This window comes from Arachis ipaensis, chromosome B10 (assembly GCF_000816755.2).
Source record: "Arachis ipaensis cultivar K30076 chromosome B10, Araip1.1, whole genome shotgun sequence".
In the NCBI taxonomy this organism is placed as follows: Eukaryota; Viridiplantae; Streptophyta; class Magnoliopsida; order Fabales; family Fabaceae; genus Arachis; species Arachis ipaensis.
Genome location: NC_029794.2, coordinates 31127433 through 31143879, shown reverse-complemented (window position 1 = coordinate 31143879; position 16447 = coordinate 31127433). Strand labels below are relative to the sequence as shown.

General features: G+C 37.4%; 1 protein-coding gene across 2 annotated transcripts; it reads right to left on the bottom strand.

Annotated features, from left to right (window-relative positions):
* Positions 15005-15914, bottom strand: LOC107620482. 2 transcript variants are annotated; one of them, XR_002355714.1, is made up of 3 exons: positions 15549-15910; positions 15341-15451; positions 15005-15299 (listed from the first exon to the last, which is right to left on the bottom strand). XR_002355714.1 is itself a non-coding variant. In XM_021113610.1 (3 exons), exons 1-3 carry the CDS (start codon positions 15555-15557, stop codon positions 15053-15055), a joined length of 348 nt encoding a protein of 115 aa, XP_020969269.1. In that variant the 5' UTR covers positions 15558-15914; the 3' UTR covers positions 15009-15052. The 2 variants fall into 2 exon arrangements, 1 of the variants encoding a protein (XP_020969269.1); XM_021113610.1 differs by having other exon boundaries at positions 15009-15280; positions 15549-15914.

The window sequence follows — 16447 nt, the reverse complement described above, 5'->3', positions numbered from 1 at the left end:
GATTTGGGTTGACATTTGAATTGGGTTTCAGTTTTGGGGGAACTGGAGGAGTAGTTGTAACATGCTCTGCAGTAGTAGCTTGGCTAGGATTAGAGTTGGGTGTGGTAGTAGGATTACTGTTTTGGGTTGTTGGGTTACTAGCACCAGGATCTGTTGGTTCTGTGGTCTTGGGTGGTGAGGTATTATGCATTGGTTCAGTGCTCTTGGTGAATGGAGTCTCATCAGCAGGGGTAGTGGGTTTATTAGCTGGGTTTGGGGTTTCATCTTGTAGGGGTTCATGGTCATCTTCATCACTAGGCTCTCTCAAATCATCATGGTCACCCTCAACATACTCCACAATCTCATTTCCCTCAAGAATTTCTGGTGTTGAAACTGCATGCTCAAAGTAAACATCAACCAGCCCCTCATTCTTTTCACCCATGAAACACATCTCTCTCAGCTCATCATCACAATTCAGAGCTCTTAACCCAACTTCTAAACTCCTCCCAGGCACATGCCACCAACATTCTCCTATCCTATCATATCCTAGTTCTTTATAATAATTTCTAATCCAAAAAACATCTAAAGTATCTACATCAATGTCTCCAACGCATGCCTTCTTATCAGGAGAATATATAGTCATCCCTTTTTCATCTTTCTGAAATTTTCCCCCATGGTGGAACATTATATCTAAGTGCACATCCATCTGCATGATTAACAAAAATTTCTTTTCAGAAACAGTTCCACACAATGATCCCTTTAACATACTTTTCATCAACTACATTCATACATTATAGAAACATATATCAAAATAAAACAAATTTATCCACCATCAGAACAGAGCATGAAGACAAACCCCAAAAAAACAGTTGCAGACAACATCCAAATAAAACCCTAGCCCAAATTCCACTACAAACCTTATGGAAAAACAACTTACAAAGCAATAAACTATGATCAACAACCATCAACGCATTCCCTAAAATTTGAAAAAAAATATTTTTAAATTCTTCACTAACCTCGGTGACGGAACAGAAGCTCCTTGTTGCAGCAAAGTCCCTCCTCACACAACTGTTCAATGTTTTCTTGCGATCAAGCAGTCTCCGGAATCCTATTGCTTAGTCGTTCCTGATTTCAGTGACTAACGGAGGAGAGACGTTTTTCCTCTGTGTCAGTCATGGAGGGGTTGAAGACGAAGAGTGAAGAACAACGAGGGAGAGGCCAACGTTTTGTTTTCCTTTGCATAGAAACGACGTCGCTCAAAGGGGGATTTTAGCGCCAATCTACAAACGACGCCGTTTCCACCGTGTCCAGCGTGGCAATATTTGCCAAGTCACTAACGGCGTCAGACCTCCGGTGACGGAAAATAGGGAAAGGACTAACGTGGTGCATTTTTTCGAATCTGGGGGACTAATTTGGTGCAATTGGGATCTGGAGGACTAAATCGGTGCAACTCGTCAATCTCAGGGACCAAAGTGGGGCTTAACTCTCCATATTGTGATTCATGGCAGTGCCATATGATCTTCTGTGCCTCTTCTCTAGGCACACATCTACGGATCATTCCATCTGCACACCTCTTAAAGAGATATGGTTCATCCCACAAGTAGTACTTTGCATCAGAAATCAATTTTTTCATTTGCTGCTTAGTGTACTCCTTGGGTATGAATCTCACAGCTTTATAGTTGGCAATATCTGCAAACCATGGTACTTCCTGAATGGCAAAGAGTTGCTCATCCGGAAAGGTTTCAGAGATCTTAGTAGGAGGGAGGAATGCTCCTGCTACTAGTTCTATCCGGGACAGGTGATCTGCCACTTGGTTCTCTGTCCCTTTTCTGTCTCTTATTTCTATATCAAACTCTTGCAGAAGCAACACCCATCTTATGAGTCTGGGTTTTGAATCCTGCTTTGTGAGGAGATATTTTAGAGTAGCATGGTCAGTGTACACAATCACTTTTGATCCTACTAAATAAGATCTGAACTTGTCAATGGCATACACCACTGCAAGCAACTCTTTTTCTGTGGTTGTGTAATTCTTCTGTGCATCATTCAGAACACGGCTAGCATAGTAAATGACGTGCAGAAGCTTGTTATGTCTTTGTCCCAATACTGCACCAATGGCATGGTCACTGGCATCACACATTAGTTTGAATGGTAATGTCCAGTCTGGTGCAGAAATGACTGGTGCTGTGACCAGCTTAGCTTTCAGAGTTTCAAATGCCTGCAGACACTCTGTGTCAAAGACAAATGGCGTGTCAGTAGCTAGCAGATTGCTCAGAGGTTTTGCAATTTTTAAAAAATCCTTTATAAACCTCATATAGAATCCTGCATGCCCCAGAAAGCTTCTGATTGCTTTAACATTGGTAGGTGGTGGTAATTGAAAATGATCCTTCCTGGTGGCTGTATTAAGCCTTCTGTAGTCAATACACATACGCCACCCTGTAACTGTTCTTGTAGGAACCAGTTCATTCTTTTCATTCTGAACCACTGTCATGCCTCTCTTCTTTGGGACGACTTGGACAGGGCTCACCCAGGGACTATCAGAAATAGGATAAATAATTCCAGCCTCTAGTAATTTAGTAACCTCTTTCTGCACCACTTCCTTCATGGCTGGATTTAACCGCCTCTGTGGTTGAACCACTGGCTTAGCATCATCCTCCAATAGGATCTTGTGCATGCATCTGGCGGGGCTAATGCCTTTAAGGTCACTTATGGACCACCCAAGAGCTGTATTGTGTGTCATTAGCACCTGAAGTAGTGCTTTCTCTTCCTGTGGCTCTAAGGCAGAACTTATGATCATAGGAAAAGTGTCATCTTCTCCTAGAAACACATATTTTAAGGATGGTGGTAGTGGTTTGAGCTCGGGTTTAGGAGGCCTCTCCTCTTCCTTAGGAGTTTTCAGAGGCTTTTCTGTTTCCTCTGGTTCCTCCAGATCAGGCTGAACATCTTTAAAGATGTTTTCTAGCTCTGATTCGAGACTCTCAGTCATATTGATCTCTTCCACCAAGGAGTCAATAATATCAACGCTCATGCAGTCATTTGATGTGTCTGGATGCTGCATAGTTTTGACAGCATTTAACTTGAACTCATCGTCATTGACTCTCAGGGTCACTTCCCCTTTTTGGACATCAATGAGAGTTTGTCCAGTTGCTAGGAAGGGTCTTCCTAGAATGAGAGTTTCACTCTTGTGCTCCTCCATTTCCAGCACTACAAAGTTAGTGGGAAAGGCAAATGGCCCAACCTTGACAATTATGTCCTCAATTATGCCTGATGGATATTTAATGGAGCCATCAGCAAGTTGAAGACATATCCGGGTTGGTTTGACCTCTTCAGTCAAGCCAAGCTTTCTAATAGTGGATGCAGGGATTAGGTTGATACTTGCCCCAAGGTCACATATAGCTGTCTTGGTACAAGTACCCTCTAATGTTCATGGTATCATAAAGCTTCCGGGATCCTTAAGCTTCTCTGGTAAGCTTGTTAGAATGACTGCACTGCATTCTTCAGTGAGAAAAACTTTTTCAGTTTCTCTCCAATCCTTCTTATGACTTAAGATCTCTTTCATGAACTTAGCATAAGAGGGTATTTGCTCAAGTGCCTCTGCAAATGGAATCTTTATTTTAAGAGTCCTGAGATAGTCTGCAAAGCGGGCAAATTGTTTATCCTGTTCCGCTTGGCGGAGTTTCTGAGGATAAGGCATTTTGGCTTTATATTCTTCAACCTTAGTTGCTGCAGGTTTATTTCCTACAGAGGCAGTTGAGAAGCCTTCTTGAGGGAGTTATTATCAGCACTTGCAGGTGTCTGATCCCTCATTGGCGTTTAAACGCCAGGATAGGGAGATGGATGGGCGTTTAACGCCAGATTCCTACCCTTTTCTGGCGTTTGAACTCCAGAACTGGACATGGATTGGGCGTTTAACACCAGTTTTTCACCTTTTTCTGGTGTTTGAATGCTAGAATTATTTCTCTCTGGGCTCTTACTGTCCTCAGTGGGATTTTGGGCAGTGGTCTGCTCATCCTCTGTCAGTTGTTCCTTCCTTGACTTTCTGTTGCCTTGAGTTGAGACATTTAATGTCTTCCCACTCCTTAATTGAACAGCTTGGCATTCTTCTGTTATCTGTTTAGATAGCTACTGTCTTGTCTGATCCAATTGTGCTTCCATATTCTGGTTAGCATTTTTAGTATCTTGGAGAATCTCTTTGAATTCTGCAAACTGTTTTGTTATAATAAGCAATTGCTGATTGAGTTCAGCAACTTGTTCTTGAGGACTAAGTTCAGTGGAGACTGCTTTAGCCTCTTCTTTCATGGAGGACTCACTACTTAAGTACAGGTGCTGATTTCTAGCAAATGTATCAATGAGATCTTGAGCCTCTTCAATTGTCTTCCTCATGTGTATAGATTCACCAGCTGAGTGGTCTAGAGACATCTGGGCCTTTTCTGTAAGCCCATAATAAAAGATGTCTAACTGCACCCATTCTGAAAATATTTCAGAGGGGCATTTCTTTAGCATCCCTCTATACCTCTCCTAGGCATTATAAAGAAATTCATTATCCTCTTGTTTAAAGTCTTGGATGTCCAGCCTTAGCTGTGTCATCCTTTTTGGAGGGAAATATTGATTCAGGAATTTATCTGATAATTATTTCCATGTTCTTATGCTTGCTGTGGGTTAGTTATTTAACCACTTCTTAGCTTGATCTTTTACAGCAAATGGAAATAGTAATAATCTGTAGACATCCTGATCCACTTCCTTATCACGTACTGTGTCAGCAATTTGTAAGAACTGTGCCAGAAACTCAGTAGGTTCTTCCTGAGGAAGACCGGAATACTGGCAATTTTGCTGCACCATGATAATAAGCTGAGGGTTTAGCTCAAAATGGCTGGCTCTGATGGGGGGTATACAGATACTACTCCCATAGGAAGCATTAGCGGGGTTAGCATAGGACCCCAGAATCCTTCTGGACTGTTCAATTTCACTTAGGTCCATGATGGAGAAAGAGAGATGGTGTTGATTGTAAAATAGAAATAAAGTAAAGGAAAATCAAAATATTTTTGTTTTTATTTTATTTAATTAGGGATAACCGAATTCAAAAGAAAAAAGTTTTCAAAAACTAAAATAAAATAAAATAAAATAGATTAAAATAAATAATAAAAAAATTCGAATACTAAAATGGCTAATTAATTAAAAAAATTTGAAAGATTTTGGATATAATTTTCAAAAATTGGAGAGAGAGAAAGTGGTTAGGGAGTTTTGAAAAAGATATGTCTTAAAATTAAAGATACTTGTAAAAAAATAAATAAATAAATAAAAGAGAATATTTGAAGAAAAAGATATGATTTTTTTGAAGAGATTTGAATTTTGAAATTTTAAAACTAAGATAAGATAGAATAAAAAATTTAAAATAAAAATATGAATTTTTAAAAGTAAAAATCGAAAATTCAATTAAAATAAAGGGAAAATATATTTTGAATTTAATGAGGAAAGAGAAAAATAATAAAAAGACACCAAACTTAGAATTTTTAGATCAAAACAAAGAAAACAAACAAGAAAACTTTGAATGTCAAGATGAACACCAAAAACACTTTGAAGATCAAGATGAACACCAAGAACAAATTTTGAAAATTTTTAAGGAAATAAGGACACAAGGGACAACAAACTTAAAAATTTTTATATTTTGGACACTAATAATTCGAAAATTGAAGGAAAAATAAAATCATGCAATTGACACCAAACTTAAAATATGAAACTAAACTAAAACAGAAGACTAAATTATGAAGTTATTGGTTTTTTTTTAATTTTCGAAAAATAGTTTAGAAAAATAAAATAAGGATTTTAAAATTTTAACCCAAAACAATAATAGAAGACTCAATGTTAGTGACTCTAAACCAAAAAGACAAATTTTCCTAATCTAAGCAACAAAATAAACCGTCAGTTGTCCAAGCTTGAACAATCCCCGGCAACGGCGCCAAAAACTTGGTGCACGAAATTGTGATTACACTTTTCACAACTCCGCACAACTAACCAGCAAGTGCACTGGGTCATCCAAGTAATACCTTACGTGAGTAAGGGTCGATTCCACGGAGATTGTCGACTTGAAGCAAGCTATGGTTATTTTGTAAATCTTAGTCAGGAGATTAATGATAAGAGTGATTATATTTATGAAAATAAATAACATAAAATAAATGGTACTTGTGATTCAGTAATGAGAGATAGGTTGAGGTTCCGGAGATGCTCTGTCATCTGAATCTCTGCTTTCCTACTATCTTTTTCTCTGAACACGCACGACTCTTTCCTTGGCAGGCTGTATGATCCTCTCAGATGAAAACAAATCCATATGCGCTGTCACCGCACGGCTAATCATCTGTCGGTTCCCACTAGCGTTGGAATAGGACCCTTGTCCTTTTGCACACTGTCACTGCGCCCAACATTCACAGGTTTGAAGCTCGTCACAGTCATCCCTTCCCAGATCCTACTCGGAATACCACAGACAAGGTTTAGACTTTCTGGATCCCAAGAATGCTGCCAATTGGTTCTGGCCTATACCACGAAGACTCTGGTCTCACAGATTTGAATGCTCTGTTGTTAGGAGATGCAATCAAACGCGTGAACCAGGAACTCAAGAGATACACACTCAAGCTATTGCCGATAGAACGGAGGTAGTTGTCAGGCACGCGTTCATAGGTGAGAATGGTGATGAGTGTCACGGATCATCACATTCATCATGTTGAAGTGTGAGTGAATATCTTAGAATAGAAACAAGTGTGATTGAATAGAAAACAGAAGTAATTGCATTAATCCATCGAGACACAGCAAAGCTCCTCACCCCCAACCATGGAGTTTAGAGACTCATGCCGTAGAAAATACAAGTTTTGATGTGAAATGTCATGAGGTACAAAATGAATCTCTAAAAGTGGTTTTTATACTCAACTAGTAACCTAGGTTTACAGAAAATGAGTAAGCTAAGATAGATAGTGTAGAAATCCACTTCCGGGGCCCACTTGGTGTGTGTTTAGACTGAGTACTGAAGGTTTTACGTGCATAGGCTATTCCTGGCATTGAACTCCAAATTTTGTGCCAATTTGGGCGTTTAACTCCAACTTTTATGCCAGTTCTGGCGTTTAACGCCAGAAAAGGGTAAGGAGCTGGCGTTTAAACGCCAGTTTGCGCTACCAAATCTCGGACCAAGTATGGACTATTATATATTGCTGGAAAGCCCAAGATGTCTACTTTTCAATGCAATTGAGAGCGCGCCAATTGAGATTCTGTAGCTCCAGAAAATTCATTTTGAGTGCAGGAGGGTCAGAATCCAACAACATCTGCAGTCCTTTCTCAGCCTCTGAATCAGATTTTTGTTCAGGTCCCTCAATTTCAGCCAGAAAATATCTGAAATCACAGAAAAATACACAATCTTATAGTAAGCTCCAGAAATATGATTTTTGCATAAAAACTAATAAAAATATAATAAAAAGTAACTAAAACATACTAAAAACTATATAAAAATAATGCCACAAAGGGTATAAATTATGCGCTCATCAGCCACGCGTGGGCGTCGACTCATAATCGACATCACAATCCAACCCCCAGAAAGTTGGGCTGGAATTGTGCGGCTGTTATGCGTTAGGCACAATTAGGCCACGTGTACGCGTCGATGACGCGAACGCGTCACTTTCACTTCATACACACCACGCTTAAGTGTGGGCGACGCGCACCCGTCGCGTAGAAATTATTGCCCCTCAATTGAAACAGAGAGTTGCGCCAAAACGACGCTGGATTTGTGCGTTTAGCATAATTCTAGTCGACGCTTACGCGTGCTTCACACGTCCGCGTCACTTTCATTATCCATCATTCAAGCGTTCGCGTCAATGATGCATCCGCGTCGTTGTGTCTCCGCCTCAACCACGCGTTCGCGTGATCCACGCTTCCGTGTGAATTTGAATCCACTTAGCCCCCGACGCGGAACCCTAGCCCCCTTCGCGTCATTTTTTTCCCCTCCCTCCCTCCCTCACAGCCCTCTCNNNNCCACCCCTCCACCCCTCCTCACCCTCCTTCTTCTTCTCTTCCCCTCCCTCTTTCATCCCCTACGCCACCCGAACCACCAACGCGCTGCCAGTGCCGCCGTGCCACCTTCCATCGCCGCCGTGCCGCCACCACCACTACCACACCACAACCATCTCTCTACGTCCAATATCTGTTACTACGCTTGATAAACCACTATTTTATGGTTTATCTTATGCTCAATTGAGTGGTTTTTATCTACTCTTTACCCACTTATTCATACTATTTGCATGGTTTTACATTTGCCTTCTTAATTATGTGCTTTGATTGAAAACATATTTTTTTGGACTTATAATTGCTAATATTAATCCTCTCTTATTACCATTAGATGCCTTGATATGTGTGTTAAGTGATTTCAGAGATTACAGGGCAAGAATGGCTTAGAGGATGGAAGGGAAGCATGCAAAAGTGGAAGGAATACAAGAAGTTAGAGAAATTGCTAAGCTGTCCAGCCTGACCTCTTCGCACTCAAATGACTATAACTTTAGCTACAGAGATCCAAAACGACGCGGTTCTAGTTGTGTTGGAAAGCTAACATCTGGGGCTTCGATTTGATATATAATAGCCATAGTTGCCCTAACGCTAGGCGACGTGATTGCGTGACCCATGCGGCCGCGTCGCAGTGACAAAAATCAACGTGTTTGAATTCGCAACCAGCGAATTCTGGGCTATTTCTGACCCAGTTTGCGGCCCAGAAAACACAGGTTAGAGGCTATAAAGTGGGGGAATGCATCCATTCAAAGGGAGGCTTTCCCATTCATAATTTTAGGAGTAGATGTAGTTTTTAGAGAGAGAGAGGTTCTCTCCTCTCTCTTAGGATTTAGTTTTAGGATTTAGAATTATTTCTTCTTAATCACAGGTTCAATATTCCCTTTTTATTTATCTTCTCAATTTTATTTATGAATTATTCTATGTTAGAGATTACTCTTTTGAATTAATTTTATTTGAGGTATTTCAGTTTATTATTACTCTCTTTTATTTATGTTACTGTTGCTTTCCATCTGAAGACATTTTTATTCCGGTAGATTTACTTTTCTCCTTTTGGTCTTGGTTAAGAAATCAGTAACTCAGGAGTTATCAAACTCAACATGATTGATAATTGTTATCTTTGCTAATTGAATTGAACTTTAATAATCCCAATCTTTCCTTAGGGATTAACTAGGATTTGAAGATCAGACTAATTAGTCACTTGACTTTTCTTTGCTTTAAATAAAGACTAACTAAGTGGAATTAAGATTCAATCTTCATCATCATTGATAAGGATAACTAGGATAGGACTTCTAATTTCTTCATACTATGCCAAGAGTTTAATTTACAGTTATTATTAATTTATTTTACTTGTCATTCAACTAACTTTTTACCTTAATCCAAAACCCCAAAAGACACTTTTTCATAACCAATAATAAGAACATACCTCCCTGCAATTCCTTGAGAAGACGACCCGAGGTTTAAATACTCGGTTATCAATTTTAAAGGGGTTTGTTATTTGTGACAACCAAAACGTTTGTACGAAGGGATTTTTGTTGGTTTAGAGACTATATCTACAACGCGACTGTTTTTATGAAATTCCTTACTGGCAAAAATCCTAACGTCAAAATGGCGCCGTTGCCGGGAAATTGCAAATGTGTGCCTTATTATTGGTTATTGTAAATATTTTCTTTTGCTTATTGATTTGTTTTTAATTTTATTTTTATTTTTTTCTTTTTCGTAAATTAAGAGGTTATTAGTTTTTATTTTAAATTTCTTATCTTATCTAATCTTATTTCAAAAATCAAATTTCAAAATTCAAATTAAAAAAAAAAATTTCAAAATTCAAATCTAAAAATTTTTCAAATTCCAAATTTTAAAAATTCAAATATCAAAAATTTAATTTTCAAATTCAAAATTTAAATAGCCTTTTAATTTCAATTTTTATTTTCATTTTTAATTTCTAATTGCTACTATAAACTCTCACCCCTTTGGCTATGAGTCTGGTTACAATTATGTTGCAGGAAGAAGAATTTACAATGAGAACAGGCATCAAGGTTGGAACAATCAAAGATGGGAGGAGCCACAAGGATTTGAACAACCCTCATGGCAACAACCACCTCCAATGGACTATCAACAACCACCACCATATGCCTATAAACCCTCTCCTCAACATAGCTTTGGACCACCATACTCACAAGCCCCTTACCACCAAACACCCTCATATGATCCTAACCCTTACCCACCATACCAACCACCTTATGAGCCATATGAACCATATCAAGAACCACCACTTCCCTATGTACCATGTCCATATCCATCACCTCAAGATTTAACAGAGCGTCCCACGAAAACATGTGCAAAACTTCAAGCAGCCATTCGCCAACTGGATCAAGCAATAAATCAATTAGCTTCCCGACGTTCGGACACTCAAGGAACCCCCATGGCTTCATGTGGACAATCTAATGAAGAATGTAGTATGAAGGAGATACCAGAAACTCCAGGGGACAGTACTGAGCATGACTTTGCACTGAAACAAGTGGAGGAAGCTGTAATTATTGAAGAGGAAGAAGTGGTTGAAGACTTAGGAGATGCTGAACCTCCATTGGAAAGTCAAGACATAGAGCCTCCTTCCAAGACAGTTGCATTTGATGTTGAGGAGGGTGTACAACCTCCAAGGCATATCATAGTTAAAGACTTGGAAGAGGTTGATCAAGGGATGAAGATTCAAGAAGAAGAAGCACAACCTCCCATGCCCTTGGAAAGCAATGAAGAGAAGATTGAATTGGAAGAAAGCTACCAAGAGGAAGAGGTTGAAATTGAAGAAGCTTGCAAAGAGGTGGTAATTATCAGAGAAAAGCACAAGGGAGTGGAGCTTGCAATTTCATTAAAAATACCTCCCCCTAAGTTGCCATCATCCTTCACAACATTCAAGTGGGTAAAATTCATATCCCTTAGCTTTCTAATTCCACTTGAATATGGGCTACTGGAGACGGATGGTCAACTTAGAGCTCTTTGTAACATTAAGAGTAAGAGGAAGATGGCCAGTGGTAAGAATTGTCCTGCAAGGTTCATCATGGTTGGAAGCTTTAAGTTTAAACGCAGAGGTTGGTATAGAGCTCAATTGAATGGGTCTAGAAAGTTGTTTGGATACTTTAGTGAGAATTCAGATTGTTTGCTACCCGGATGGAATCATGATGATCAACAAGAAGACGGGTGCAAAAGCAAGATTTGGGACCCCGGAATCCAGTCTAGAAATCAACACTCTTGGGGCCTTATCACTTGCTTTAACTTACTTGAAGGCTTTCTGCGCCTAATTTGGGATTCCGGAGGCTACTGGAATTCCAAACATTGGTGGAGATTCCTGGATGAATACAAGCATAAGCCACCATAACAGGGAGCTCACCAAATGTCCAACTTAAGGACTCTAACTAAAAGTGCTAGGTGGGAGACAACCCACCATGGTATGATCGTTCTTTTTTCATTTTTTTTAGTTTTATTTGTTTTCGAGTTTTATTTTATTTTATTATATTGAACCTGGAGTTTTGGATCACATTCATATTAGCATTGCATTAAAAAAAAAGCACGCACGCGACGCGGCAGCGTCACTGACGCGTCCGCGTCACCAGTGCAATGGGAAGAAAAGAAAACGGACAGAAAGTCACGCGAGAGCGTGGCGGGAGGCGTGCAAATGGCACAAATCGTCCCACGTGACCGCGTCGCTGACGCGACCGCGATATATTTGAATAATGACCTCCCACGCGACCACGTGCCCCACGCGGCCGCGTGACCAAGATTTCGACATCAAAGTGGTGCACACCCAAAAGTTGTGCGAGAGTGGTGCTGGATTGGTGCTGAACGCATAATCCTTCCTGCGCGGCCGCGTGACCCACGCGACCGCGTCATATTCCTTTAAAGCCCACTCACGCGATCGCATGCCCCATGCGATCGCGTCACTTAAAATTTGGCACTAATATGATTTTGAACAGAGAGTTGTGCGGGCACGAGGCTCAGCGCCAATTATCTTATCTTTTCTTCCCGATTTTTCCTTTTTCCTCCCTCCTTTCTTACTTACTTCTTCCTCCCTTCTTTCCCTTCTCATTCTTCTTATCTTTTATTTTATTTTACTTAATTTATTTGCATATTTCATTCATTACATCTTAATTTTGTGCTTATTTTTGTTTTCTTTTCTTTTTCCTTTGGTGTTAAAATTTTCTTATTTAACTGTTGCATCTTCTCTTGAATTATTTTGGGTGCTTAGTAACTTTTTTTATACTGGATAGGTAATATTATTTATATCAATGCCAACCTTTTATACCTGTATTACTTTTACATTGACATGAATTTTTATTATCTCTCCTTACCCACACTCTCTTCCCTATTTTTGCAAATTTTTGCACTCTTGATTTGCCATGTACTTCTACGGTTTTCTCATTTGCATGTTGTAGCTACCATGTAAATGAGACCCTTATCCTTTGGCATTAACCCAACCATACTTCATTTATTTTCTTATCTTTATTATTGGGTTACCTTTCTTCCCTTTTTCTTTCAGGATGGCCACCCGGAAGCGAACCGGAAGACGTTTACATGGGGAGACAGACAAGTCCATCTGCACATTCCTTGATGAGAAAAGCATCAGTTGGAACAACCCGTCCACCTGCACATCTCAGCATGCACCGAGGACGGTGCAATCTTTAAGTGTGGGGAGGTCGATACCGATCTCCATGGGTTAGTATTTTCTTCTCAACACCAATATTTTATTTTCCTTGTTAGTTGTTGCATTTGCATGTTTGATTGCATAATTATTTGATTTTGTGCATATTTTACCACTTGGTTGAAGTAATATTTTCTTTTTCAAGAAACCTTTTAGAGCATTTCACTAATTTAAATAAAATTTAATGTTACACTTGTTTGAAGAGATATTATACTGGAACATGGTTTAGAGCTCGAGCATACAAAACCAGTGAGATTTTTGAGCCTATTTGAATTGGTTGCATTTTACCAACCAATATTTTTATTTTTGGTGTGTGTTTTTCTCTCTAAAATTGTGATCTTTGTCTTGCTTAATTCTATATTTCCATGGTTTGATGTATACATGCACTTATATGATTGAGGCCTTTGTTTCACTGAGCTTACATACCCATATGGCCTTACCCTTTCATTATTCTTTGCAAACCAATGTTGAGCCTATTATACCCCTTTGTTCTTTACTTCATCACATCATTAACTCTAAGCGAAAAATAATAATGTCCTTAATTTGAATCCTTAGTTAGCTTAGACTAGTGAGAGTGCTCATGAATTAAGTATGGGGAAAGTTGAATTTGGAAACATTTGGTTTGAGAATTGAGTATGTCAGAATTTTCTGAAAATGTGAAAGAAATGTTTAGGACATGATTCATGCATTCAATAATTTAATCATATGCATTGAGAAAAAAAATGATGATGAAAAAAAAAATATTAAGAAAAGAAAATAGAAAAAAAAGTGTGAGAAAAAGAAAAGAAAAGAAAAATAGCAAATAAGAAAAAGGGGACAAAATGCCCCCAAGTAAGTGGTGAAAGCAATGCATATGAGTTGTACTTGAAATTAGAATGCATGAATATGTAGAAAACATGGTTAATGGATAGTTAGATGTGGTATTATGATTACATGGATTGTCTTAAGTTAGGTGGAAAAAGTTTAAGTTAATTAAGGATTCAGATTTTAGTCCACTTGACCAAATACAATCTTACCTGGACCCTAACCCCATTACAACCCTTAAAAGACCTCTTGATATGTGTATCTATGCATTAAATTTATGTTGATCGTTAGATGAAGAGCAAGCCTTAGAAAGCAAGGTTAGTAGAGAATTGAGAGAATCGGACTTTAAACACTTGAGTGATTAGAGTGTATACACTACCAGTGAGAGTTCGATGCTCAATTCCTTGTTCCCTGCTTTCATGAGCTATTTTCTTCTTGCAAGTCTATTTGTACTTCATTTTTATGATTTGAATTAGTGAAATCCAGTTCATATTTCTTCTTGAAGGATTTGTTTACTTTTAACTAAGTAGGTAGAATCATTTTGCATGTACACTACAAGAAAAAGGCGCATTTGTAACAAAAATATTGTTACAAAACGTCGAAATTTTGAAACAAAAGTTTTTTGTAACAAAAAAAGGGTCCATTGCAGTAAGTCCCGTTACAAAAAGTTTTTGTAACGAAAAATAGAACTGTTACAATTCAAAGTAATGTTTTGTAACAAATTTTTTTGATACAAAAAATAAAATTTGTTACAAAAGTGGTAACACTTTTTTACTTTTAAAATACTTTTCGTAACAATTTATATTTTTGTATCGTAATATTTTGTTACAAAATACTACTTGCTTTTGTAACATTTTTTATTCTTTTAGTTACAAAATAAAAAATTTATTTTAAAATATTTAATTAAATAATTGATATATCAATTAATTTGCTAATCCCACTAACTCAACATTTATATAATATATAATCATATAGATAATTAAAACATCTTACATGTCATTAAGATTCTTTTACAATAAAATAAGTTCTATAAATTCAACTAAACACAATTTTTTCCTAACATAAAATTGTTTCATATCGAATTTATAATGATTGAATCTTCTAGCATATTTCAGTCAATATAAAGTCTAGCATGTTGGCATCAATTTTGTACACCTGCAAATATAAACAATGAAAATCAAAATTAAAAAATAACATATAACACTATCTTCATCCGAGTAAAAATTAAGTTAGAACTTACAAGTTAAAATTAACTAATTCTTTAAGAATCTATTCTTAAAGTTCAAAACTAGCCAATTAAAAATGCAAATTATCAAGAATTATAAATTCAATATATAAACTTGGGCTAATTAATCACAATTCAATCACAACTTAATGAACAAAGTTATTAAATTTACATAAGTATCAACTGTCAAACAATCACTACAAAACATAATTTTCATCGGAATCACCTGATAAACAATTAGAGAGTAGCATGTTGATGATTTCTCCAGTTGAATCTGTTATATAGTATACAATCTATAACATATATTTCAATAAAACTGATTATGACACTTCACTGAAATCCTGATTAGCAGAGCCTAGTTCCATATTAGATTCATTATTAACACAATTACAGCGACAATATGAACTTGCCTTTATCACAAGCTTGTCAAGTGTAGTGTTCAAAGAAGCTTGATCCATGTTAGGTAGTGATTGTTCTCCACTTAGAATAGACAAAATCCTTAAAGCAAGTTCAGTTGTAATAAGCTCCCTTCCATGCTGCCCAAAACTCTGGAAGACAAGGAATCATCTGTCAAAAACACAGAATAACCAATGATGGAGAAAACTTACAAGAAGTATGCGGAACTTTGATCTCTCGTCTGTCTCTTTCTTTCGCTCCGAATAAGTAACCACGGTAATCTCAGCACCATAGCCTTTGTTCCCGGCTTTAATGGTCTCCATCTATTTAGAACCATCATATATTGGAATTAAGTTATAGCTTTATAAGTATTCTCGGATTAACTAACACACAACAGATATATAAACAATCTAGACAGACAGCGAGCATAGCCTCGGATTACCTTTCCTTGTAATCTTCCACCTCTATGCAGCTGAGGGAACAAATGTGATCATGAATATGCTAAAAATTCTTTAAGTTTAACAAAGAGTAAGTTTCAATAATAAAAAATACTTGCTTCAACTGATTGACTTTGTTTCTTTAATAGCAATTTGGAAGCCATTGATAAAATTGTTTAACCTACATTAAGCAATTATGCAAATAAGCAATATCACTAATGCAAACTAATATATTATAGAAATCCAAACTCTCAAAGTAAAGCTAGATACTCCTATTTGATATGAACCTGTGGTTTAGGAAAAAGAACAAACACGTGGTGTGCAAAAATTAGAAAGAAAAAAAAATGAAGGATTAGAAGTCAAATTAAATAAAACATAAAATGAATAGAACTCTGAAATAGAACAAACAATAGCATTGCATCACCAATTCCACCACCATTACAATATATTTAATAACCAACTCAATAGTAATCAACCAATATAATCCATCAAATCTAGCATTTACAACAATTATTTGTCAAACAATTCACAATCCACATAATCAATCAATAACACTGAATCAACAATTCCAATCATATTTCACAGTCCTAATTCAACATCCATATAATCAATTAATTACTTATGATAATTAAACCTATTTTTAGTTATTCAATAAACTTTATGGGCATTCTAAAATTAAAATTATTTAAGTTAAAGACCCTACCTCGATGTCGCAATCGCATAATTTAACCCCTTTTATTTTCATGTAGCAGCGGTGACTCCCATGTAACCAGAACTGCAGAGGCATAGTCTTCACAGCAGTGACCGGGATTGTAGCAAAACAGAGGATTCATATTGGATGGAAATTAAGAGCAATCACAACCCATAATCAAAGTAGCAGTC